General features: G+C 47.7%; 7 protein-coding genes across 12 annotated transcripts in view; 5 read left to right on the top strand and 2 right to left on the bottom strand.

Moving 5' to 3' along the window:
* Positions 1-7,850, top strand: part of a (arc) — a 46,131-nt gene extending 38,281 nt beyond the window's left edge. For 3 of the 4 annotated variants that reach the window (XM_017074091.4, XM_017074090.3, XM_017074092.3), the window contains exons 6-10: positions 3,797-5,279; positions 5,538-6,769; positions 7,098-7,268; positions 7,332-7,449; positions 7,514-7,850. In XM_017074091.4, coding sequence (XP_016929580.2) covers positions 3,797-5,279; positions 5,538-6,769; positions 7,098-7,268; positions 7,332-7,449; positions 7,514-7,544 — 3,035 coding nt within the window. In that variant the 3' untranslated portion in view covers positions 7,545-7,850. The remainder of the gene's footprint in view (positions 1-3,796; positions 5,280-5,537; positions 6,770-7,097; positions 7,269-7,331; positions 7,450-7,513) is intronic. The other variant, XM_065863214.2, reaches the window with a different exon arrangement.
* Positions 7,807-9,691, bottom strand: LOC108009608 (tRNA pseudouridine(38/39) synthase). 2 transcript variants are annotated; one of them, XM_017074094.4, is made up of 5 exons: positions 9,334-9,691; positions 9,183-9,274; positions 8,644-9,126; positions 8,018-8,581; positions 7,807-7,962 (listed from the first exon to the last, which is right to left on the bottom strand). In XM_017074094.4, exons 1-5 carry the CDS (start codon positions 9,615-9,617, stop codon positions 7,886-7,888), a joined length of 1,500 nt encoding a protein of 499 aa, XP_016929583.2. In that variant the 5' UTR covers positions 9,618-9,691; the 3' UTR covers positions 7,807-7,885. The 2 variants fall into 2 exon arrangements, with proteins under 2 accessions (XP_016929583.2, XP_065719287.2); XM_065863215.2 differs by having other exon boundaries at positions 9,353-9,512.
* Positions 9,692-10,081: 390 nt separating this feature from the next.
* On the top strand, positions 10,082-12,594 carry Fbxo42 (F-box protein 42). The gene is made up of 3 exons (XM_017074236.4): positions 10,082-10,489; positions 10,548-11,926; positions 11,985-12,594. Exons 1-3 carry the CDS (start codon positions 10,309-10,311, stop codon positions 12,423-12,425), a joined length of 2,001 nt encoding a protein of 666 aa, XP_016929725.2. The 5' UTR covers positions 10,082-10,308; the 3' UTR covers positions 12,426-12,594.
* On the bottom strand, positions 12,520-18,548 carry LOC108009691 (uncharacterized). 2 transcript variants are annotated; one of them, XM_017074238.4, is made up of 2 exons: positions 18,352-18,548; positions 12,520-13,658 (listed from the first exon to the last, which is right to left on the bottom strand). In XM_017074238.4, exon 2 carries the CDS (start codon positions 13,648-13,650, stop codon positions 12,610-12,612), a length of 1,041 nt encoding a protein of 346 aa, XP_016929727.2. In that variant the 5' UTR covers positions 13,651-13,658; positions 18,352-18,548; the 3' UTR covers positions 12,520-12,609. The 2 variants fall into 2 exon arrangements, with proteins under 2 accessions (XP_016929727.2, XP_070850729.1); XM_070994628.1 differs by lacking the exon at positions 18,352-18,548 and adding an exon at positions 15,227-15,363 and having other exon boundaries at positions 12,520-13,659.
* Positions 14,596-15,196, top strand: LOC108009692 (uncharacterized). Its single transcript, XM_017074241.4, has one exon. It carries the CDS (start codon positions 14,696-14,698, stop codon positions 15,194-15,196), a length of 501 nt encoding a protein of 166 aa, XP_016929730.2. The 5' UTR covers positions 14,596-14,695.
* On the top strand, positions 15,291-18,254 carry LOC108009690 (uncharacterized). The gene is made up of 2 exons (XM_017074237.4): positions 15,291-15,558; positions 16,873-18,254. Exon 2 carries the CDS (start codon positions 16,873-16,875, stop codon positions 18,124-18,126), a length of 1,254 nt encoding a protein of 417 aa, XP_016929726.2. The 5' UTR covers positions 15,291-15,558; the 3' UTR covers positions 18,127-18,254.
* Positions 18,549-18,850: 302 nt separating the features above from the next.
* Positions 18,851-21,463, top strand: MED16 (mediator complex subunit 16). The gene has a single exon (XM_017072168.4). It carries the CDS (start codon positions 18,925-18,927, stop codon positions 21,382-21,384), a length of 2,460 nt encoding a protein of 819 aa, XP_016927657.2. The 5' UTR covers positions 18,851-18,924; the 3' UTR covers positions 21,385-21,463.
* The last annotated feature ends 340 nt before the right edge of the window (positions 21,464-21,803 follow it).

Here is a 21,803-nt window from a genome sequence, read left to right as displayed (position 1 = left end):
CATCTATCCATAGCAACTGCAACATTTTCCGATTTTCACTTTTCCCCGGCTGCTCTGCCGACCGCAGGCAGTCATTATAAGCCGAGTTCTTAGCAAACGGCAATTCAAATAATGTTTTTCCACCGCTCTTCGGCAACCGCAAAACGTTTGATGATTGCATTCTGAGATGCCGGCCGACAAAAGCGGCCAAACAGCTGCAAGTCGGGCCAGAAGAAGATATGGCAGGTTTTATCAGGTGCCGCGGGAATATGCAGCTGTTGCTCCTCGAGATTCATTCATCTTGAGAGCCAAGTCATGGCAAAAGCCACTCCAAAGCCATCGCCATTGCATGCCAAAGTCGCATTTTAGGTTCGTTGAGCTTTTGCCGCCTCTAATGCCGAACTTAATTGGCTTTAATTAAAGTTTTGCCAAGTGTGCCGCCCCAAGGTCGATCCCAGTTTACTACAAATGTAAGAAATAGCTAAATAAACATTTGTAAATGGCTTTCAGCAAAGGCAAAGTAAAAAACTGATGAGAAATCAATAATCTGAAAGACTTTGAGCCTTCCTCCCAGCATAAATGCTATAATTTTCGATCCAGTTGAGGTTTTGGATGGAGGATGTATCCACCTCCTCCCTCGTATTTGGTTTTTTTTTTTATCTGGCGCTGCACGCATGCGCATTTATTGTGGATTATCGCTTATTACATGTTCCCCCTGACTTGATTTCAAAACCGATTATCGATCTCTCATTTCCCGCCAACTCCATTCCATTCCGTTATGGCCAAGTCTTCTGAGAGAGGAATTATCCACGAGAATTCGCATTTGTACGTGAGATATTATTGCATGCCATGTGCATTTGGTTTCTGCCCGATTCCCAAACTGATTTCGATTCTGATGATGATTCCGTTTGATCTGAAAGTGGCACAGAATCGCGATTTTTTTGCGCTGGCATTTGCATAAAAGTATACTTAGGTATTTCGACTTTCTTTTATGGGGGACTCTCTGATGCATATCAATTGTTATTGAAATAAGATTTTTGATGCGAGCTCTTAAGATTTTAAAAGATTTGGTTCTGTATATAATTATTTTATTGTATTGTTCCATTATTAATATAAAAACTGATGATATTGGGCCATAAATTTCAAAGTGGCTTAGTTTTAATCGTTTTTTCAACCACAAGTCAACACTAAAAGTAGGTCTTAATCTCTAAATAATCTTACGTTTGCTTGGTTAAAGACCTTTAACTTAATAACAATAATAACAATAATTATTATAAGATTCCTAGATATATTAATAGTAATAAAATTAGAAGAGATTCCTTTGGACCATTCCTTTCCCTGGCAACTCTGGAAAACTCCACTTCTTTCTCCACCTCTGCACCACTTCAGATGCTCAGCTCTAAGATTCAGTTCCAGCTCTCTGGGTCTCAAATGGTTTTGCCTCAACATCGCTTGCATGTCAGCCGGCAAAATTGCAACAAAGCCATCTCCGACTAGAGACTTTTGAGGGGTGGTATAGAAGGGGGAAACGGGCCTCTTGGGCTGGCGGGCATTTGACACCGTCTTGAAAGTTAAGTGGGTGTAGAATTTGTGGCATGTGGCCGGCGGTGACTGCAGATGGAGATGGAGATGGGCTGTGGGAGGGGAACCAGGGATTCCGGCAACGGGAGAGTCTGTTGGAGTGTGGCTGAGGTTGTCATATAATTGATGCCCGCGCGCCGTTTCCTATTATTGTTTAACACTCGGCTGCAGCTCCTCCTTCCCCGTCTCCGTCTCCGTCCCCCATCCCATCCCATCCTGCCCCCCATTTCCTTCGGCTGTGTGATTGCAATGGTGAAAACTTTAATCAAAGGCGAACTCGGTCAGGCCTTGGGTGGAGTTTCGCCGTTTGGAGCGGCTGTCAACCTGCATTGGCTCTGGATCTGGCCACCCCTCAAACGCCTCCTCATCATCATCATCGTAGTCATCATCCTCATCCTCATCCTCATCCGCATCCCGGCTTCCAAGCATCTGCGCCCACACATGGCCTGAGCCAGGGCAATTTGAACGGACCAAAGCCCGCGGCTGGGCTGCGGCTATTAAACAACTTTGGCACGAGTCAGCGAAAGAAGCTGGATAAAGCCAGAGGTGGCTCAGAGTAACCCCAGTGATCACATATCCCGGATCACTGGTGGATGCAGTGACTCAGCAGCAAGAAGAATGAAACCTACTAAAGGAGTTCCACCAAAAACCGTTCCTTTATAAAGTTATAGATAAAACCTCGGATTACACATTTATGTGTACCCCTTTCCATTAAAAAAAATATTTTACATATCCTCTAGACTTTCTATATTACAAGCTTAAAAAACGAAAACATAACTGGAGAATCCTAACTTTAAACATACATATGAATTAAATAATTTGAAAAGACATAGCTCACAAATATTTAAAAAGTTCTTGAATCTAAGAATCATCTTTTAAAAAAAATACTTTTAACATATGTTACACATTAGCTAGATTTCAAAACGATATATTTTTAGGCTTAATGATAATATGTTCTACACCGAGAATCACCTTCTTTGGATATGAAGATCATCTTCTAGTTCTAAAATCCATTTTTCCCAGTGCAAGCAAGTAAGTGGGTTAGTCAGTGACCTGAGTCACTGGCTCGCATCACTGGTCACGGTTTTTGGGTCTCACTCCGCCACTTCGATTTGATGGAAATAGTTTTGGAAATTTTATTGGCGGAGCCGTATAATGGGCTTTGAAGTCAATGGCAATGCGATGCCTTCTTGATCCCTCGAATCTTTTGCTGTGCATGTTTTATGCTAATTGTTCGTAAATGCCCCGACCCCGTCCCGCTGGCTCGGCACCTCATCTTCGGGCGATAAATATGGAACAAGCGCATAAATTTGTTTATTAACCAGATTCGAAGAGGAGCATTCTAGCGCCCAGTCTCTTTGCACTTTTAAGTGTTTGCAATTGCTATTAAGGCCCAATCGTTAAAATATTTTACGATGGTATTAGATATCCGCTGGGCGATGGGCAATACGAGTCCATTTAATGATTGGTTATGCTCTATTAGCAATCGAGGTGTGTTTATTGCTCAATAACTGTGCAGAATTACGATCGTTCGATGACCAGGAGATGGGCTGCTAATGCTGGAGATCAATAGAATATGCATACATATCTTCCTGTCTTATCTATGTGGTTATTTTCTGTGTATTTAGCGCAGTTCTATTAATATACTGCTGTGGGTGTGTGGGATGTAGGTTCAAATGGGAATTAAAGGGGAATCAATTAAATACGTTATCAAGAAAAGGTGGAAAGTTAAGTTACTAAAGGTACACCTAACTTAAGAGCTTTAAAAAAATGCAAATTAGAAAGTTAGTATAATTTAGTTCACCAAATTGTTGGTTATTTTCTATAAAACATATATGGAAACATCCTATCCCTCAACTCTGAAGAAAGCCGCTGGCATTTTTCCTTGTCAAAAGACTTCAACGTCAGTTAAGGTCGAAAGATCTTTAAGGCCGACCCCTTCTTTGTGACTTTATGTGGGGGAACTCCAACCGCAGATGCCTTGAAATCAGATGCCTTTTCACCAGCACGTGGCAAGCCGGCTGACCACAGTGCAGCTGGAGTGGTAGATTGTCATTGGCCATGTCCAAGATCAAGTCCATGTGGAACGGAACCCTGGACATTTTTCATCTGTCAAGGCGAATGCGCCGACTTGCGGCGAGGCGTTGAGATTTATTGAAGTGTTATAATTAAGTTAGAAATCGCTTTCTGATTGCAAATCCTCTATCCTGCTCTCTCCTTGTTTCTCCTCCTGCAGTTTTCACCTGGGGCAAGCGCATGAGTCGCAAACTGGATCTGCTGAAGCGCAGCGACTCGCCCGCCGCCGCCCACAAATCGCACTCGGACCTGAGGAGTCTGTTCCACTCGCCAACGCACCACAAGAGTGGATCCGGTGGAGCCAACGCGTCCAGTTCGGCGAAGGCCTCGCCCTCACCCAGCAGCTCCGGATCGACGACCAGCACCCTCAAGAAGTGCAAGTCGGGCCCCATTGAGACCATCAAGCAGCGTCACCAGCAGCAGCAGCAGCAGCAGCAGTTGGTGCAGGATGTGGGCACTGGCCAGAGCCAGAGTGCTCAGTCCACGCCCACGCATCAGTTCCAGGCGACCGCCCGCCCACAGAAGGCGCTGAAGAACTTCTTCCATCGGATCGGCTCCACCGGCATGCTGAACCATCGCTCCCACAATCTCCTCAAGGCCTCGGAGGCGGCCCAGCAGGCCACACCGGCGGCCACCACGCTGTATAGGAGCAGTTCCACCAGCCAGCTGTCCAGCTGCTCCTACGTCAAGTGCGACGATCCCACCGAGGGTCTGAATCTCCAGCGGGAGCAGCAGCGACTGCCCCGCATTGCCAGCATAAAGTCCAGTAGCTGCGATGATATAGCCAAGGTGAGCAGTTGTCTGACGGCCAGCACAAGTAGTGGCAGTGGTGCAGGCAGCTTGGCATCTCCTCCCAGTGGTGCAGCATCTGGTGGTGCAGGAGGAGGCGGAGGAGGAACTGCACCCAGTGGCCAGCACGATCCCTCGCGACGTGGTGCTTTTCCTTACGCCTTCCTGCGATCCCGTCTCTCCGTGCTGCCCGAGGAAAACCACGGCAACGGACCAGGTCACCTGAAGCAACAGATTCAACGGCAGCGGGAGCTGCACCAGCACCAGCAGCATCAGCGGGATCTCCTCGAGCAGGAGCAGGCCTCATCGCCCCTACCACAGCGCCGATCCCCCGAACAGGCGATGCTGAGCAATGTGTCACGCAACGACAGCATCACCTCCAAGGACTGGGAACCACTTTACCAAAGATTAAGTAGTTGTCTGAGTTCAAACGAGTCCGGCTACGACAGCGATGGGGGTGCGACGGGAGCCCGGCTGGGCAATAATCTGAGCATCTCCGGCGGAGATACCGAATCTATTGCCTCGGGCACCCTCAAGCGCAACTCGCTCATCTCCCTCAGCTCGTCGGAGGGCGTGGGCATGGGCATGGGCCTAAGTCTGGGCATGGGAATGGGTGCGGCTCCATCGACGCGGAACAGCAGCATCTGCAGTGCACCCGTCTCGCTGGGAGGCTACAACTACGATTACGAAACGGAGACAATCCGGCGGAGATTCAGGCAACTGAAGCTGGAGCGCAAGTGCCAGGAGGACTACATCGGCATTGTCTTGTCGCCCAAGACAGTGATGACCAACAGCAATGAGCAGCAGTACCGGTACCTCATCGTGGAACTGGAACCCTATGGCATGGCCCAGAAGTGAGTAGGAATAATATCATTTTAAGAAATCCTTTTTCAAGGGGCGATTTCTCAATACCATGAAAACTTTTGACTTGGAGTTAAATTACTGGTTTGAAGTAAACGGTTTACTCAAAGTTTTAGTTATATTTGTCGGTGGGCAAGAGGTTCGACCATTTAACCTTATCACAAATAGCCAACCAGTAGCTCTAAAACACATTGAGAAATCGGCTTTTAAGAGATGAAATCATCAACGTCTAACTAAACCCTTTCCTTTAGGGATGGCCGTCTTCGCCTGGGCGACGAGATTGTCAATGTGAATGGAAAGCACCTACGCGGCATCCAATCCTTTGCCGAGGTCCAGCGCCTGCTAAGCAGCTTCGTGGACAACTGCATCGACCTTGTGATTGCCCACGATGAGGTGACCACGGTCACGGACTTCTACACCAAAATCCGCATCGATGGGATGAGCACGCAGCGCCACCGGCTAAGCTATGTGCAGCGCACCCAGAGCACCGATAGTCTGACCAGCATGCAGAGCCTGCAGCTGCAGCAGGAGAGGATTCAGGGTCAGAACATGCAAGACCAGCAGCAGGAGCCGGATGTCCAGGGCGAGGATCAGTGCGATGCACGGTCCATGGCCAGTGTGAGCACCATGCCCACTCCGATGCCGCTGATGCAGCATCGCAGGAGCTCCACGCCCAGGCACTCACTGGAAGTGGGTGGGCCGGAGCACGAGCTCCTCAGGAGGCGGGCGCGCAGCTCCTCAGGTCAGCGCAGCTTGGCTCTAACACCGACCCCACTCTTTGCCAGCAGCGGGGGCAGCAGCAGCTGCTCCTCCTCCCCTAACCACCGGTTGTTGGATAACGAGCATGACCCCGCTAACGAGACCGAATCCTATACGCCAGTGTATGCAAATCGGGCGGCGAGCGTGTGCGTGGCCTCCTCGCTGGCGGACGACGAGAAGTGGCAGTTGCTGGCCCGGAAGCGCTGCTCCGAGGGATCCGCCCTGTCCGCCGCCGCCGCGTCGGGCCCCCAGCAGTTTGGCCAGCGCACCCACTACGCCAGGAACTCCATCAATCTGGCCAACTCGCACTATCGCTCGCTCCGGTTTGCCCACTCGCGGCTAAGCTCGTCGCGCCTCAGTCTGTTCATGCAGGCGCCGACTAACAGTCTAACCGGGGAGGGAGTCGCTAACACCCCATCCTCTACAGCCAACAACACAACCACTGATCTCACTAACCAGCAGCAACAGCAGCAAAACCAGCAACAGACACACCACCAATCACTGTACATCAAGCACTCGCCAAAGAGCGTCTCATTGTTCTCGCCTAATCCCTATGTTAACGCCTCATCCTCACCAGCCTCGGCATCCACATCGGCGGGAGCAGGCGCCTCCCTGGCCCCGCCGTCCGCTGCCCTAATGCATCACAGGCCATCGTTGCCGGTGGCCAAGCTAACCATACGCGACGAGGAAATGGCGGAGGTCATCCGAGCGTCCATGAGCGAGGGTGAGAAACAGTAACCCAATAATCCACTAAACAGCTTACTAGAAGAAATCAATATATTACAAATAATTCTGGGGCCGCCACATAAATCTCTAGGGTTTTAAGTCACTTTTAAATATCACTTTAGATATCTTAAAGAATGCAGTGTACTTCCAAGCTTATAGATGTGTTCTTGCATACTTTTAGGCACCTAAAGTGACATTTATAAGAGGTTTTTAAATTCTAGTAACTAAAATTTGGTGTTATTAACTTCAAAATGAAATTATAGAAAAACTAGTCCCCACCACTAAACATTTCCTCTGCATAAACTAAACCCATCAAAAATTTACAGGCAGTGGTCGTTGCACTCCGAAGATCATCACCTTCTTCAAGGGACCTGGACTAAAATCTTTGGGATTCAGCATAGTGGGAGGACGGGATTCGCCCAAAGGCAATATGGGAATCTTTGTCAAGACCGTATTTCCCTCTGGACAGGCAGCCGATGATGGCACACTGCAAGCGGGTAAGTTTTTTATTAGCTAAAATATGTACATTTGTAATCCTCACTACATTAAATCCCCTACAGGCGATGAAATAGTGGAGATCAATGGCAACTCGGTGCAGGGCATGAGTCATGCCGAGACCATAGGACTCTTTAAGAACGTTAGAGAGGGCACCATTGTGCTCAAGATCTTGAGAAGAAAGTAAGTGCAGCAAAGCCAACTTCTTTTATAAATTCAAAACTAATTTGATATTTTTGCTTTGCAGATTGCAGAAAGCTAAATCGATGGGTTGTTAGTTAGTACCCACATTTGACGTTTCCCTTTGATAATACCTGATTATGGACAGCCTGCATCGTTTAACCAAGTTAAATGTTAACTTCATTAATAAAATGAAGCCCTTTTTTGTAATCGTACAAAGCCCCTTGAAAGAACTATACTTATATACAGACTCTATTTAGCATCTAGAATCCCAAATAGTACATAATCAATTGTATGGAGTTACAATTTTAAATTATTTACCCATTCTAGACTAGGCTAAGATTCGAAACGTTGTACAAGTTATATTTACATACGAGTTAAATATATTTACCTGAAATGCAAAATATTTTTTGTTTTAATGAATATTTACTAAAATAAATCACGCTGTTTCCGTTTCGTCCTTGACAATCAGTCGTTGCTTTTTAACGAAATGTTCTATGCGATTCTCCAAACTCTCTGTAAACAATATTGATTAGGGTTAATTTAATATATAAAGAATATATATACATACCACAACGTTTGCGTTCTAAGAGAGGCTGATATTGACGCGGTTTGACGGAATCCTGCAGCAGGATTACTTGTGCCTGCACCTTTTCTTTGGGCTTAAAGTTATCCTCTAATAAGATTTCTAATTCGTGGAGCACATTTCGTATCATGGTGCTTTTCACACTGAATTGCGTCCACTCACATTGAGTGTTTTCAATTAGCTTCTGCAGATTTTCTTCGCTGTATATCCAGTTCGTCAGATCTCGTTCCTCTGAATAAGCGGGAGCACCGGAGGGTTCCGTTTCCTCGGTGGCTACATCCATGGCATCATCATTTACATTCCCATCGATAGGATGATTTACACTCCTCGTGGTCTTGTCCCGGAAATCACAGCGGAAGAGGTTCAAGGGCAAACCAATGGCGGGCGTGTATTGAGGCTTGCAGGGATTAGTCTCCACATCGAGCAGTTTACTGATTACGCTGGGTTGCTCTTTCCTTTGACCAACAAGCAATAGCACAGCCATGATGCAACGGATCTGGTGCCAGAGGAAGGCATTGGCTTGGATTTCAAGGTAGTACATGTCGTAGCCTATGGAAACGTTATAAGAAAAGTGAGGATGTAGATATACTAGTTTTAACACCCAGACATACCTGTCTTCGATTGATTCTCCTCACACGCTTGCACCCTGGCTGATTGCAAGTTTCTCATGTAGTTGGTCACCCCGTTGTGCACGTCCATTTTGCAGAAATTCCTGAAATCCGCATGGCGTACTAGGAGTCCGCATGCTTCCTGCATTGCAGAAATGTCCAGGTCGCCCTTGGGAAAGTAGTAACGATAGCTACGCGAAACGCAATCGAAACGAGCGCTATAAACTGGACTACGCAGTGGCATCCAGGCCACACACTGGATGTTCTTGGGCAGCACCCTATTTAGGAGACCACAATAGTCGATCTCTGAGGACAGAGCAGAGGGATCGAGTTGGGTTTCGGGTGGATATTTGCTGCGCAGATCGATGGAGATCACCTGGCAGAAGGCGCTCACCTCCTTGTCGGTGCGTCCACAGCGATGATAGTTCGAGGTGGCGCGGGATTCGATGAGGCAAGTGCGACTTAGAGCGCGGAACAAGTTGGATTCTGTTGGGTAAATACAAATTAGCGAAAATGTACTACCGGATGGGTAAGGCATCTACCGATGGTGTCATTGGAGTCCTCCTGGCAGGCAAATCCTTGATAGTCCCAACCAAAGTAGGTGATCTTCAGCAGAACATGACGCTTGTGGGCACTGAAAAGACCATGGAAACCATTAAGTTTATTAAATCTCCTAAAACCACACCCACTTACCTGCTCCAATCGAACTTACGTTGCTTCTGTGCCTTGCTGGACACCTTGGTTTCTTTGGGAACACAGTCCTCCGTTTCCTTTCCAAACAATACAGCATATTCCTCATCATTTTTGTCTTGTTCGGTTAATTTCTTCTGCAGAAGGTTTCGCAGCTGAAAATTGTAGGCCTCCAATTGGACAACCTTATCAATCAGCTCTGTTTGGCTCAGTTTTTCCAGAGCCTCGCGGGGCAGGCCCTTTAAACGTTTATTTATAACAATTCTTTTATCACTTGTTGCACTCATTTTGGCGGTAAATAGAAAATAAACAAATTAAAAGCTGCACGTGAATTCAACCAAGCTGATTGCCATTCGCAACGAAACGCCGGCATTGAAGATGAGAAACATTTGGTTTCACTGGTAATACCTAATTTCCACTATCCCCAATTTATGCATTTCAAATGCAGAATTACACTACAAAAATGTTCTTCTGTTTGTCTTGATCAATAATAAGTAATAAATTACCACCAGTATAATATTTTTACATAAATTTTTTGGTAATTATTCTACAATAGACCATGACCATCAAGTCATTTTGTATTTTATACATTTGTTGATTATGTAAACTTGGTTATAATTATTATATTTATGAATTAAAAACCAATAGAAACTATTAAACGAATCAAACACTTTAAAGGTTAGAACAACAGTTTGTTATGTGAGTAGTATTTTCTGTTCTGGTATGTTTTTCTGAGTCTAGTATCTTTCGTGACTCCACGCGCGGTCATACTATCGCACTGTTTATAATTTATTTTAGTTTCCTCAAAAAAGGCAAAAATCATCAGGAGATCGGGCCAGAAGAGTGTCCTAGTACACGGTTACGCGACCCAAGATCTTTCGCTGCCATTTGCTGCCTCTGTGGTGCAGCATCTAAGGGTGAGGGACACCACGAACGCCAGGAAGGCAGGAGGCAAAGGCAGCAAGGACATCATAAAGGATGGACGCGTGCAGCCACAAGGTCGACGGCGAAAATGAGAATTGCGAGGCGACCTTGGCCGCCGTGAATCTGAATGTCCTTCCCGATGAGATACTGGAGTTCATCTTCACCTACCTGCCGCCCTACGGCGACCTGGAGCACTGCAGCTTGGTGTGCAAGCGATGGCGTGCCATTGTGAAGAGTGGGTAATCAGTATTGGAGGTCATAACACTCTTTAAATAACTTGTAATTCTCCCCAGATCTCGTGCGCCGCTCCAAGTTGAACCTGGAGAAGGGCCTTACCGACTTTCGACTGCGCTGGGAGGTGTTCTCCCAGCAGACGGTCAATGGCGGGGCCGGAGCACCCCTGTCCTTCATCGCCGGACGATTTGCACACTCGGCTGTGCGGCACGATAACTCCATGTACGTTTTTGGTGGGGGTTCCTCCTCGGACACCACCTTCAACGATCTCTGGCGCTTCGATTTGACGCACATGCGCTGGGCGCGGCCTGTGGCCACAGGGACCTATCCCTCCCCCAAGGGTAGTGCATCCATGGTGGCGTGGCGAGATCAGCTGGTGCTCTTCGGCGGCTGGCGCTACCCCTCGCTGCATCCACCGTACCAGCCATGGTGTCTGTTTGACGAGCTGCACTACTACGATCTGGGCAAGAACCGATGGCTTCTGCGCAACTCCCTATCCTGCCCTCCACCTATGGCTGGGCACTCGGCCACGGTGCACGGCGATCGGATGGTCATCTTTGGTGGCTACCAGATCAAGGACGATGTCAACGTGAACTCGAACGATACGTGGGTGCTGGACCTTCCGGAGCAGCGCTGGTGGCAGCCGCTCTTCGTGGGCAACACGCGACCCAGTCCGCGATACGGACAAATCCAGGTGGAACTGGGCAGAAACCATCTGCTGGTCGTGGGCGGATGTGGAGGCGCCAATCGGGTGTACACAGATGCCTGGCTGCTGGACATGACCAGGGACGTGTGGTGCTGGAAATCGCTTAATGTGCGCAACAAGCGCTTCGGAGCCGTCCACATGTGGTGCAATCCCGGCTGCAAGGTTAACAACTATCTTGTGGTTGTGGGACCTTCGCCAAACATGCCGCAGGACTTCCAGATGATGAAGCAGAGCAGAGTCCCGGTCGTGGGAGGTCGTGGACCGCCGCCTCCGAACCCTCTTCAAAATCTACCCCCTAGGGGACACCGAATACCAATGCCGGAGCGTCGATTGGGCGGAGGGATGGGTGGTCCTGGACAGAATCGCGGTGGAAACATCCGTCCTGGAGTGGGAGGGGCAGCAGCTGCTCTGGGCCCCCAGGAGCAGTATTTGGCCAACCGAAGAGCAATACTCAACCAGCATATGCAGCAGGCCCAGCAGTTCCTGCACAACAGCAATGTAAACAATAATAATAACAACTACCAGCCACGATCGGGAAGATTGAGTGATCTCCATGCCCCGCCAGCTCCAGCTCCTGCTGCATCTCCCCCATCCCCGCCAGTGCGACCAAACGCTCCTCCATCTCCCGCCGATGGCGATGTGGATGCCGCCCAGCGGCTGCAAAGGAACCTGGCTCTAAGGTGTCGTGATAATGAGCCTAGGCTGCCCAAACGTTTCGATGAGCTATACGAGGTGAGTAATAAAAAGTGCTCTCCCAAAAGCCCTATTAAATATTAATACTTCCCATCAGGATCCCTTTCGTATGGCCGCCTTTAATGTGCCCACTCGATCGCGAAGTGCCTCACGGGATCACAACGAGCGCATCCGACGCATGGAGGAGAAGATGAACGCCATACGGAACTCGCGACGCAGTGCACCCGCCGCTGCCCAAGTGGAACCACAACCACTGCGCGCCCCCTCTCCTAAGCGACTGCGCTGCAATGTGCAATCCCTGTTCGTGTGCGACATCTCCAGCATCCTGGACAGCAGTGAGCCCGCTCTCGACTGGGTGGAATACAAGAACTTCGGCGTGCTTAAGGGCGCTCCGGATCGGTTAATCCTCTCGAGCCTCATTGCTGGCAACGGCGAGCTGATCCTGTTCGGGGGCGTGCACAAGGAGACACTGACGGACATCACACACCATGTGTCCAATTCCATACACTTCCTAAGTGTGCCACGTGATATTATCTAAGCCCTGAACCGACGCCCGTCCTAGTCCTAAGTTATCCGGATAGCAGACTGCCGCTGCTAGCCCTCCCAAATCCTTCAAAGTTCGGCGTTCGACGTTCATTTAGATATTAAATTGAGTGTAATCGATGTGTTTTATGATTATAAACGATTAACTACTAGTGGATCTCTAATCCTTGGCTCTAATTCTAGCTGTCCAGCAGTTTTATCAAGTCGTAAGCTTGCTGAAAGCGCATATCACAGAGGTCATCTTGGCAGGCAACGCACTGCTCCAAGAGCAGTTGAAGTCTTTCGTTGTCTATAGTCTTGAGCAGGACATCCCTTAGCAAAAGGCACGCCTGGTAGATATTCGCATCCAGCTGCTGGCCGGAGCAGAATGCCGAAACATCGAAGGTGAATCCCTCGCCAGGCAGCGGCTCGTACTTCTGTGCTTGTCCAGAAGTGGAGGCAGCGTCCACCAGCACCAAGGAGTCCAAATCAATAAGAACCACCTTCTTGCTGTCTTCGTCGTAGGCCAAATTATCAGCCGTGAAATCGGTTAAGTAGATGCGAAAGTCCGAAAAGCCGAAGGTCAGCTTAAGGGATAGTTGGAGCAACTGGCGAGAGAGCTCCAGGCGAAGATTTTCCTCCGCTTCAGCATAATCTACTAAAGTACGTCCTGCGTAGGATTGAAAATGGGTAAGACCACAGGAGGCATGGGTTTGGGGCACCGGAAATTCAAGCAAATACAAATCCTGCATTAGCAGCGGACTGACATAGTGCATCATGTAGAACCAGGTACTGGCGGAGGCATGGCCACGCTGAGCCAAGTAATCCACAAATCGGGGTTTACTTAAAGAAGTTCTGCAAAGATGGAAGCCACCAGGTCGCTCCTCCAGCTCAAGGAATTCCTTTACCACGTTTTCCGCTTCATGTTTCTGTACATTAATGTCCTTTCTTTTTGCCACTACTTTGGTTTCCTTATGATCCTCCTTCAGCTCTAGAAAGTAAATCGTCCGTTGATCGACGAGCAAGGAGAGCGCTTTCAAAAGTCTGCTCCAATCCGAGGGTTCTGCTATTTTCTGGAATATCTCCTCGCACTGCTCGCGCTGTCCAGAGAAGCAGTCGGGACACAGTTGCAGATCCTTCTCGAAAAGCTCCTGAAAGAGGTCGCTTTGCGGCTTCACCTGCAGCTCCTGCAGCAGGGCCAGAATGAGCACGACTTTCAGTTGTCCAGGCGGCAGGTGCATCACAGGGAGCTGCAAAGGCAAAAGGCAGAAGATGTTAGTGTTAAGGCCATGGCAAAGGGGCTTGCCAAACAACAAAAGAAGACACATGTGTGTGTATCTGGGGGAAATGTGCGTGAGGGCCCAGCCTCCAGTGGCCACTGCGCCATTACCTGTTTGGCCAGCCACATGCCAAAGCCAAACTCAAAGCAGCTCAGGTAATTATTTCTATACGAAGCATTTTTACTCTTTATTAAACTAGTTTGTGAAAACCTATTAATTAATTAAGAAGAAAAAATATGAATCTACTTACAAACTTAGTCGTACAGCTATTAGCTGATGATTAGAATGATTAAAAATCATGACATCAGAATATGAGAAAAGTTGTACAATGCCTACTTATCTGTTATAAAATTTTAATTGCTTTCGGGTTGATTTTTGCTTGTTAAAGATTTCATGTATTTCAAGATACCCCTAATTGATCATATTGATTATTTTATTGATTGATCATATACACATATAACTAGGTATACTATATTATTCTATTATATCCCTTAGGATTTTTAATTTATTTTCCGAAAAAGTGTTATATAAAATAATGGATTTTATTCTTATAATTTGTTTATGACTGCGATTACAGGTGTTTTCCTAAGTTTATACAAAACTTTCAGAGCGTAAGCAAATGGTGTTGTATTCCTATGTTTTTAGATCGCCTTTGACCATTTTCTAAAAACAGCAAATTTAATTCGACCATGATTAAAGCTGATTAGATTACTATGCCAACATTGTTATTTTATGTCGTCATACTCGAATGGAAGATGTACCCCACGGAGTGCGTAGGGTACAAGAGCGACTAGGATCTACAGAAATAACTTTGGTGTGCTTGGTTTCCCGTGCTGAACTGAAGAAGAGTCGATTGAAAGGGTTCAAGGTTGGCCATCAATCGCTGCCAGCAAAAAGCCAGGCAGTCGCTTAATTTGTAATCTCCGCCAAGGTGGGAAGAGCAGCCATTATGGAGATACCAGTCCCTTTGCTCTGCCTCATACTTCAAAATTAGTAGTGCCCCGGAATGGACTGGATCTGGGAGAAGACGTTTGAGTTCTGGTGCTCCTACTTCGGCGACCATGTGGACAATGGCTTTGGTGAAGACTCAGCACCCGCACCCACGTCTTCTCCGGAACTTCAGTCTTCTAAAACTAAATCCCGTGTTAGGTTTAGCAGCAGCACCATAAGGAATTATCAGCTTCACGAACTGGAAAAGTTGGGCTCTACAAATGCCTTTTTCAACTTCCTGCTCGCCCAGCGAATTCGAGAAGTGGGCCTAGTCGGTCTCAACTACCTGGATGTGGTGAATGCCAATAGATTAGTTTCAGAGAAACACATATGGGACTCTATGGATGAGATGAAACGAGAGCCCTATCTAAAACTGGCCAAAAGTATTCGGCAACGCCATATGGGAACTTTTCAGGATAAAAGGAAACGGGAAGAAACGGGCTACCAAATCCGAAGAAGAATCATATATTCGGACCAAAAAAGAGTCAAGAGCCCTGAGAACTCGGCGAAAAACTGAGAGAACGCGAGAGGCCAGAAAAGAAGAGACCTGTAATCGCTTGGAGAACGTCCCCCCATGCCAAGTAAGATCAGTTGAAGGTGGCGCGTTGCGTTCGACGGTTGTCGTTATTCTGGTTCTTGTTCAAGTTCTCCGATCGTGCAACAGCTGGGTCCTCCGGCGCATAAAGACGCGATATCGGTCAAGTTCAGGCGACGACGCGACGATCACTCAATTAGACTCGCCGTGAGGACGCGTGAAATTCACTTTTAATTTCCCCGAACTCAATTTTCGTATACCACAAAAGTTTTACCATATAGATCGCTTTTGTTACGAAGCGTTCGTGTGTTTGCTTGGAAGCGAATTTGTCACAGTGCCAAAAGGTGTGTTTTCGTCTTGGAAATGTCCACTTAAATCGCATACTTTTACAATGTTCTAAAAAGCCATTAATTAGTTTTAAGGTCGTAGGCGAACCCTTCACCACCTTGGTTAGGTAAATTTTACGCAACGGAATCGCGCGATTTGAGTTTAGCAAACAATGTGCGCAGCAGATTTCCAGATTATTGACTGACTGTGCATTAAAAAGATAAATATTTGCATGAGCTCAGCTTGAGATTTAGAAAAGCAGGAATCTGGTGATTAGCACGATCTTCGAGACGAGCCCGCTGTTTACAAATAGCTTTATAAGTACCCTTTACTTAAATTGTAAAGCTTATCATTTCGTTATTATTGAGGGCTATATAGTTTGTCATTAATTTGATATTATGGGGCATATAGTAACCTCCGTTTTAGCTAACCATAAATTATATACTTGATAAGAATGACAAGTGCTGCTCACTGACTATATAAGGCCCCCTTAAAAGTCACCTTAGCCTAATCCACACTTGTCCAAATGAAATCTGTAAAAACACTTAGAACCGGTTTTAAATTACCCCCTGGAAAAAACAAATACAGAACCCGAGCCGGCAATAGATAAATGAATAGCTGGCTGGCAAACTGGCTTGCCGTAGTATTATTTCGGCTTATTGATAAACAAAAGACTGGCATGTGTGCGATTACCTATATACCTATATGTCTGTTTATTATATATTTGCATGCGGTAAACATGCGATATTGGCCATGACTAAGGAAATCTAATAAATGCGGGGTAATTGATATTATTCAATTCAAGTTACGTCACGTTTATTTAACGTACACGAACCTCCTTGACTTTACAGATAATATTTTCAAGGGGGATTTCGTTATCGGACTTTTAATATTTTACGGATCTTAGGCACACGCCCCTATATTGAAGAACCATGAAATGGCAAGCCGAATTGAAAGTGTGCAAATTTGTATTATAAAATATCAAATGATATGGCACTTATGTCTTTGTTTCCTAGGTCTTCTTGAGTCTTAAACATTAAGTCTATATAGGAATATTTTGGGTAAAACTTTTTCCTTGCCTTTCCTTTTTAGCCCTAATCTCTAGTTTGCGGTCAAACAAAGTTTCAACAAACAGGTTTCTGTTTCTTTCAAATGAGAGTCAGCATATTCTTTTGAATCTTTATCCCACTCGTCTCGCTTTCTATTCCCCGTGTCGAAATAGTTTCTACTATATTTCCAATGATTAATGGGCCCTCTTGACACGCGCAAATTAGAAACTGGTTTTCTAATGGCTCATTAATATTAACCACCTTTCTCTGCCCCTTTCGCAGATGAGCATCTCGGCGGTGGATCGCAAAGAGCAGGCCAGCGTGGGCAGCGTTCTGGGCAGGCGTTACGGCCAGCTGCTCCATGGAGCCAAGTACACGGACTGTGTGTTCCACGTGTGCGAAGAGCAGGTGAAGTGTCACAAGCTAATCCTCAGCTCCGCCAGTCCTGTTTTCGAGGCCATGTTCTTTGGTCCAATGCAAAACAACGAGCCAGAGCCGGAAATCGAAATCCACGACATTAGTTCCGCCATCTTTAAGGTGCTGGTGGAGTACATCTACACGGGCGTCGTGGACTACAATGGCCTGGAACTGGTGGCCTGTATTGAGCTGTACTATGCGGCAGAGAAGTATCTGCTGGAGGAGCTGATCGCCGACACGTTGATGGCCATCACCCGCAAGCTGCGCTTTGCCAACATCCTGCCCGCTCTGGAGCTGAGTGTCTGCATGGGCCTGGACAGTCTGCTGGAGGTGTGCATGAACTTTTTTATGCGTTGCTGTGTCAATAATGGACAGTACATGAGCCACCTGAAGGAGCACTATGTGCACGTCTCCAAGGAGTGCGTAAAGGCTATTATAGCGGCCTGCAAGGAGCCGCACAAGCTGCTCATATGGTACGTTTACGAGTGGACGCGCCAGGAGTGCGAGCAGTTGGGTCTAGGTCCCAGTGATGCGGATCTGGTGGTCCACGATTTGGGTGGTGAACCAAGCGATTGGCCCGTGGCTGCGGCTGTCAATGATTTGAAATCTCCAGCTCTGGCTCCTGTGGTTTCGGTGGAGCGCTGTTACTATAAGGCCTGTCGGCCCTTCACAGTGGATTCTGAGTCTCCGGTTTTCCGTCTGCGCCTTAAGTGTTCCAGATTTATCTCACTGATGGGTCTGGTGTTGAACAGCCGGCTGACCCCCAACCGTTTGGGTCACGTTCAGCAACTGGAGTACCGGGAATCGCTGCGCCTGGACCTATGTGAGGTGCCCGCCGAGAGCGAGGGTCCGGCCAGTGAGCCCGTGTGGAGCCACGTAGTCCAGAGCCAGAGCACCAAGTACAACTGTGATCTGCATCTCGGCTGGCGGCGCGAGGAGGCCTGCGTGCTGAATCCGGAGTTGTCCTACGAGCTGCAGATACGCTGGGACACTGGTGCCTACGGCGCCGAGTATCCATGCAGCCTGCAGTCCTGCCAGGCGGACGGAATCCGGTTTACAGACGAGGACAGTTTCAGCGGAAGTCTGGTCAAGGGACTGCGCTACGCCAACCTGGTGTAGTCGCTCAGGGAGCGATACTCGATATCATAATTAGTTAGTCCGTAAGACGTGTGTGTATTTATTGCCCTAAGTTAATGTACGCTGCCTCAGAGTTCAATAAACTGTGAGTAAGTTCGCTTCAAACACAAGGTGTCGACAGGCGGAAAAAGCCGGTTTGCGGGCCGCTTTTTGTTTGGCGGCTGTCGAACTCGATCGATGAGCGCGGTGTACGAGAACTTTACTCACCAGTTTTTGAGAGCACAAATCAAAACACCTGCGGCACCAAGTCGACTATAAACATCGGAATAGTTAATTATTAAAACCAGATCAGTCAGTTCAGATGTAAACAAAACAAAAATTGGTAGGTCCCAGTGTGACCATTCGTTGACTGTGCTTTTAAGCTGAATTATTCAGACTGAAGAAAAAACTTCACACCTAAATGATGTATTCCCACTGAACCTTAAATATTTAAAATATACATCATTGGATATTTAATCATTTAAAATGATATCTGTATGTAAAAAAGTCACAAATAAAATCTCTTTTTAGTTGGGATGTTTTAAATTTTCTTTTCTAAAATACGACTTACAATATATATTTGCTTTTCACCTTATGCATTGATTAACTTAACTAAAATAATTTAAATTTAAATAATTTCGTAACCAGTTTTAAAAGTAATACCTTGGAAAATGCTGTGTGAACACGAATTAATATCCCCTATAGTGTTGTAAAGTTCCGACATGACTGAATATTAGTGTTGAAAGCGTCGCCGCCTGAAAACAATAATAGTCCGCTTTGGTTTTTGTTTACGCTGCTAAAATGACTATTTTGTACAAAGTGGAGGGCAAGGAGTTCGGCAAGGACAGTGTTTTCCCGCACAAGAATGTCCTCTGCTCCGTCTCCGCGCGAAATATCGTGGCGTTCAGTGCCCTGCAGAGCAGGGAGGAGATGCACCCAGGAGATGCCGGCGAAGGATCCCTGCCAGGAGCTGGATTGGGTGTGGGCGCCAGCAACAGCCATGTATACGTCTGCGACATTGTGACGCCCTGGGAGTACTACAAGGTGTGCTCCTCCAAATCCATGATCAGCGTGCTCCAGTGGAGTCCCAATGGAGAGCAACTGCTGCTCGGCTACGTTGGCGGTCGCGTGGAGATTTGGCAGACGAGGAACCAGTCCATCAACTTGTGGCACCTGCAGTTCCACGCCACCGTCCCCAGCGAGGACATCATCGAGGCGCAGTTCTTCCACAACGGCAAGGGGGTGATCTTCAATCCGCAAAAGAAGGATCACACCTACTACGCGGAAAAGTTCGAGCGGATGGAGCAGCAGAAACCCACTCTCAGTGGATTCGGCGGCGTGCCCAGCGAGGGCTGCGTGCTGCTCACTTCCTCTGGTCTTCTGGCTGCTTTCAGTCTGCCCGTGCTCCAAAAGACATCCGCTGGCGGAGGAGGAGGAGTAGAAGGCCCCGCCCACGAAATAGTCGAGCTGACGCCCACGCTCTACAGCATCGGTATCTCGCGCAGCTTCATCGAGCACTGCACCATGACGCCGAGTCCATCGGGAGCCCTGAGTGTAGCCTTCAGTTGCGGCTGGCAGCAACAGTTGGTGCAGTGCTTCAGGATTTTCCTCTCCTTGGAGGGCGAACTGGGTCTAGAGCAGCATTTGGTCATCAAGTCCGAGTCGCAGGCCAGCATATTCTTGGGACCCCTTGACGGAAGGCGGATAAGCCACCTGAAATGGACTCGGGTGGCCAGCGAGGAGGTGATCTTCATAGCCTACGCCTGCCCGAATGGTGGTGGAAGCCAACTGGAGCAATGGACGTTGACACGCCGGCACCAGAGTGTCCACGCACTGCTCCAGGGTGGAGGAGGGGCCAACAGCAAGCCAAACGAGTTCGTGCAATCGGAAAGCTGGGAACAGGTGGGCAAGGTGCAACTGAATGCATCATTGGCCGACATCAGCATAACCCGACTTTCGGTCTCCGCGCCGGACTGCTGCCAGGTGTACGCCATTCTCCAGGACAACAGTGTCCAAGTGTTGGAACCCAACTCGCTAAAGCAGCTCAATCACACACAATTCGAAAAGGTATCAGACGCCAGTGGTGGGGTACATTTCGTCAGCGGCGACTTGACGCCCACCAGCCAAATGCTCCTGATCTTCGATAGCCATGCGCAATTGCACGCCATGCAGGCACCTCTCCTCAAGCAAGCAGGATCAGGTTTGCTGCTGCTGGAGTATTGCATCGTCACTGGCTGCGATGCCAGCGATGTGCTGCTCCTTAATCTTGGAAATCTGGAGGCACTTGTGGAGAAGCTAACGGACAATTTTACGCGGCAACCTTCATATGTGCGCCACTACTACTATGCCAACTTTCTGGCGCTCAAATCCAATCTGTGCCGCGTGCAGCAGCAGGAGTTCGATAATCTAATTATCCTACACGCCATATCCACAACATTCAAGAGTCTTCTTCGACCCTCTGATCTGGGCTTCCAGGACAAAGGACCCGCTGATAACTTGGCCATAAAACTGGCCGAATCCATACCGGATGTAGACACCGTGATGCTAAACCTGGATGCCAAGGACTTTACTGTTGAGCCGGTAATGCTGCAAAGTCTGCAGCAACTGATCCAGTGGGTCACCGACCTGGCCCTCAATATGCTGCATCGCCTGCCCGAGGAAGTGATGAAGAGCAAGCTGTCCGGGAAGCGGCCCAGCTACGATATCAGCCGGGACATCGTGGCCATCAGCAGTCTGCGCGAGCTTCTCGTTATGATCCGCATCTGGGGTCTGTTGAACACCCAGTGCTTGCCCGTATATACCAAGACGATGGACAACATCGATGTGCTGGTGATCCTGTTTCGTCTGCTAACTCGCTTGGCTCAGAATCCCGCGGAGCCGGATGAAATGCTGCTAGACGAGTGCAGTCTGCTGTCCAAGCAACTGCTGATTCCCCAGCCCACAAAGTTCAATCCCACCACACTGCTGAGTGCCCAAGGATTCGCGGCCGTCAAGTCGGGTCAGCTGCAGTTCACCTCGCTGGTGGAACCATCTTGTCTGCAGGACATGGAAACGGAGGAGGTGGTATTCGCCCGCTCGGTAAAGGATGGCGTGAGCAATCTCCAGTTGGGCGCCCGACCCAGCACCATTCGGAGGTGCGCCCGCTGCGGATTCGTCTTCGTTAATAATGCCAACAAAGTGGCCAAGACGTCGGCTCTAAAGGCGTGGTTTAGTAAGTGGCTGCACTGCCACTGCGGCGGCTTCTGGAAGCAGATACATTAGTTAATCTTAGCTTGTGTCAGCAGTATCCTAGGTCCTTAAGCTTAGTCTAAGTTTGCAATAAAATATTTCAAGATACCCATTGTACCAGCATTTAAATTTAAAAGTGTTCATATCAGTTAGGTTTGCGACTCTGTAATATCAATATTTTCCCTCAGGACGACTTTGGAAACTTTGAGAGAATATAAAATCTTTTGCAAAATGTGCCAAAGATATACTCCTGCTCAGGACCTTTGTGTCGGAATTCATAAGCTTGTTTATAAAAATAAATGTCTTCGAATTTAAAAAAAAAAATGCAATATGATAATAATTTCAGATCTTTCGTCCTTTTCTACGGAAACTAGTCTCAGTTTTAAAGCAATCTGTATGAAACTTGGATTCTTGTTTTAGATTACTGAATTTTTTTTTTTTATAATTTGACA

Source organism: Drosophila suzukii, chromosome 2R (assembly GCF_043229965.1).
Source record: "Drosophila suzukii chromosome 2R, CBGP_Dsuzu_IsoJpt1.0, whole genome shotgun sequence".
Taxonomy (NCBI): Eukaryota; Metazoa; Arthropoda; class Insecta; order Diptera; family Drosophilidae; genus Drosophila; species Drosophila suzukii.
Note: the sequence above shows the minus strand (reverse complement) of the source record. Positions and strands in the feature narration are given on the sequence as shown.

Excerpts from the sequence above, each read along its gene's own strand:
- LOC108009690 (XM_017074237.4), top strand. The coding sequence starts at position 16,873 with ATGAGCATCTCGGCGGTGGATCGCAAAGAGCAGGCCAGCGTGGGCAGC.
- LOC108009692 (XM_017074241.4), top strand. The coding sequence starts at position 14,696 with ATGGACTGGATCTGGGAGAAGACGTTTGAGTTCTGGTGCTCCTACTTC.
- Fbxo42 (XM_017074236.4), top strand. The coding sequence starts at position 10,309 with ATGGACGCGTGCAGCCACAAGGTCGACGGCGAAAATGAGAATTGCGAG. Across the intron at positions 10,490-10,547 it reads ATGGCGTGCCATTGTGAAGA|ATCTCGTGCGCCGCTCCAAG; the intron begins GTGGGTAATCAG and ends AATTCTCCCCAG. Across the intron at positions 11,927-11,984 it reads GTTTCGATGAGCTATACGAG|GATCCCTTTCGTATGGCCGC; the intron begins GTGAGTAATAAA and ends ACTTCCCATCAG.
- LOC108009691 (XM_017074238.4), bottom strand. The coding sequence starts at position 13,650 with ATGCACCTGCCGCCTGGACAACTGAAAGTCGTGCTCATTCTGGCCCTG.
- LOC108009608 (XM_017074094.4), bottom strand. The coding sequence starts at position 9,617 with ATGAGTGCAACAAGTGATAAAAGAATTGTTATAAATAAACGTTTAAAG. Across the intron at positions 9,275-9,333 it reads CGTAAGTTCGATTGGAGCAG|TGCCCACAAGCGTCATGTTC; the intron begins GTAAGTGGGTGT and ends TGGTCTTTTCAG. Across the intron at positions 8,582-8,643 it reads GGAGAATCAATCGAAGACAG|GCTACGACATGTACTACCTT; the intron begins GTATGTCTGGGT and ends ACGTTTCCATAG.
- MED16 (XM_017072168.4), top strand. The coding sequence starts at position 18,925 with ATGACTATTTTGTACAAAGTGGAGGGCAAGGAGTTCGGCAAGGACAGT.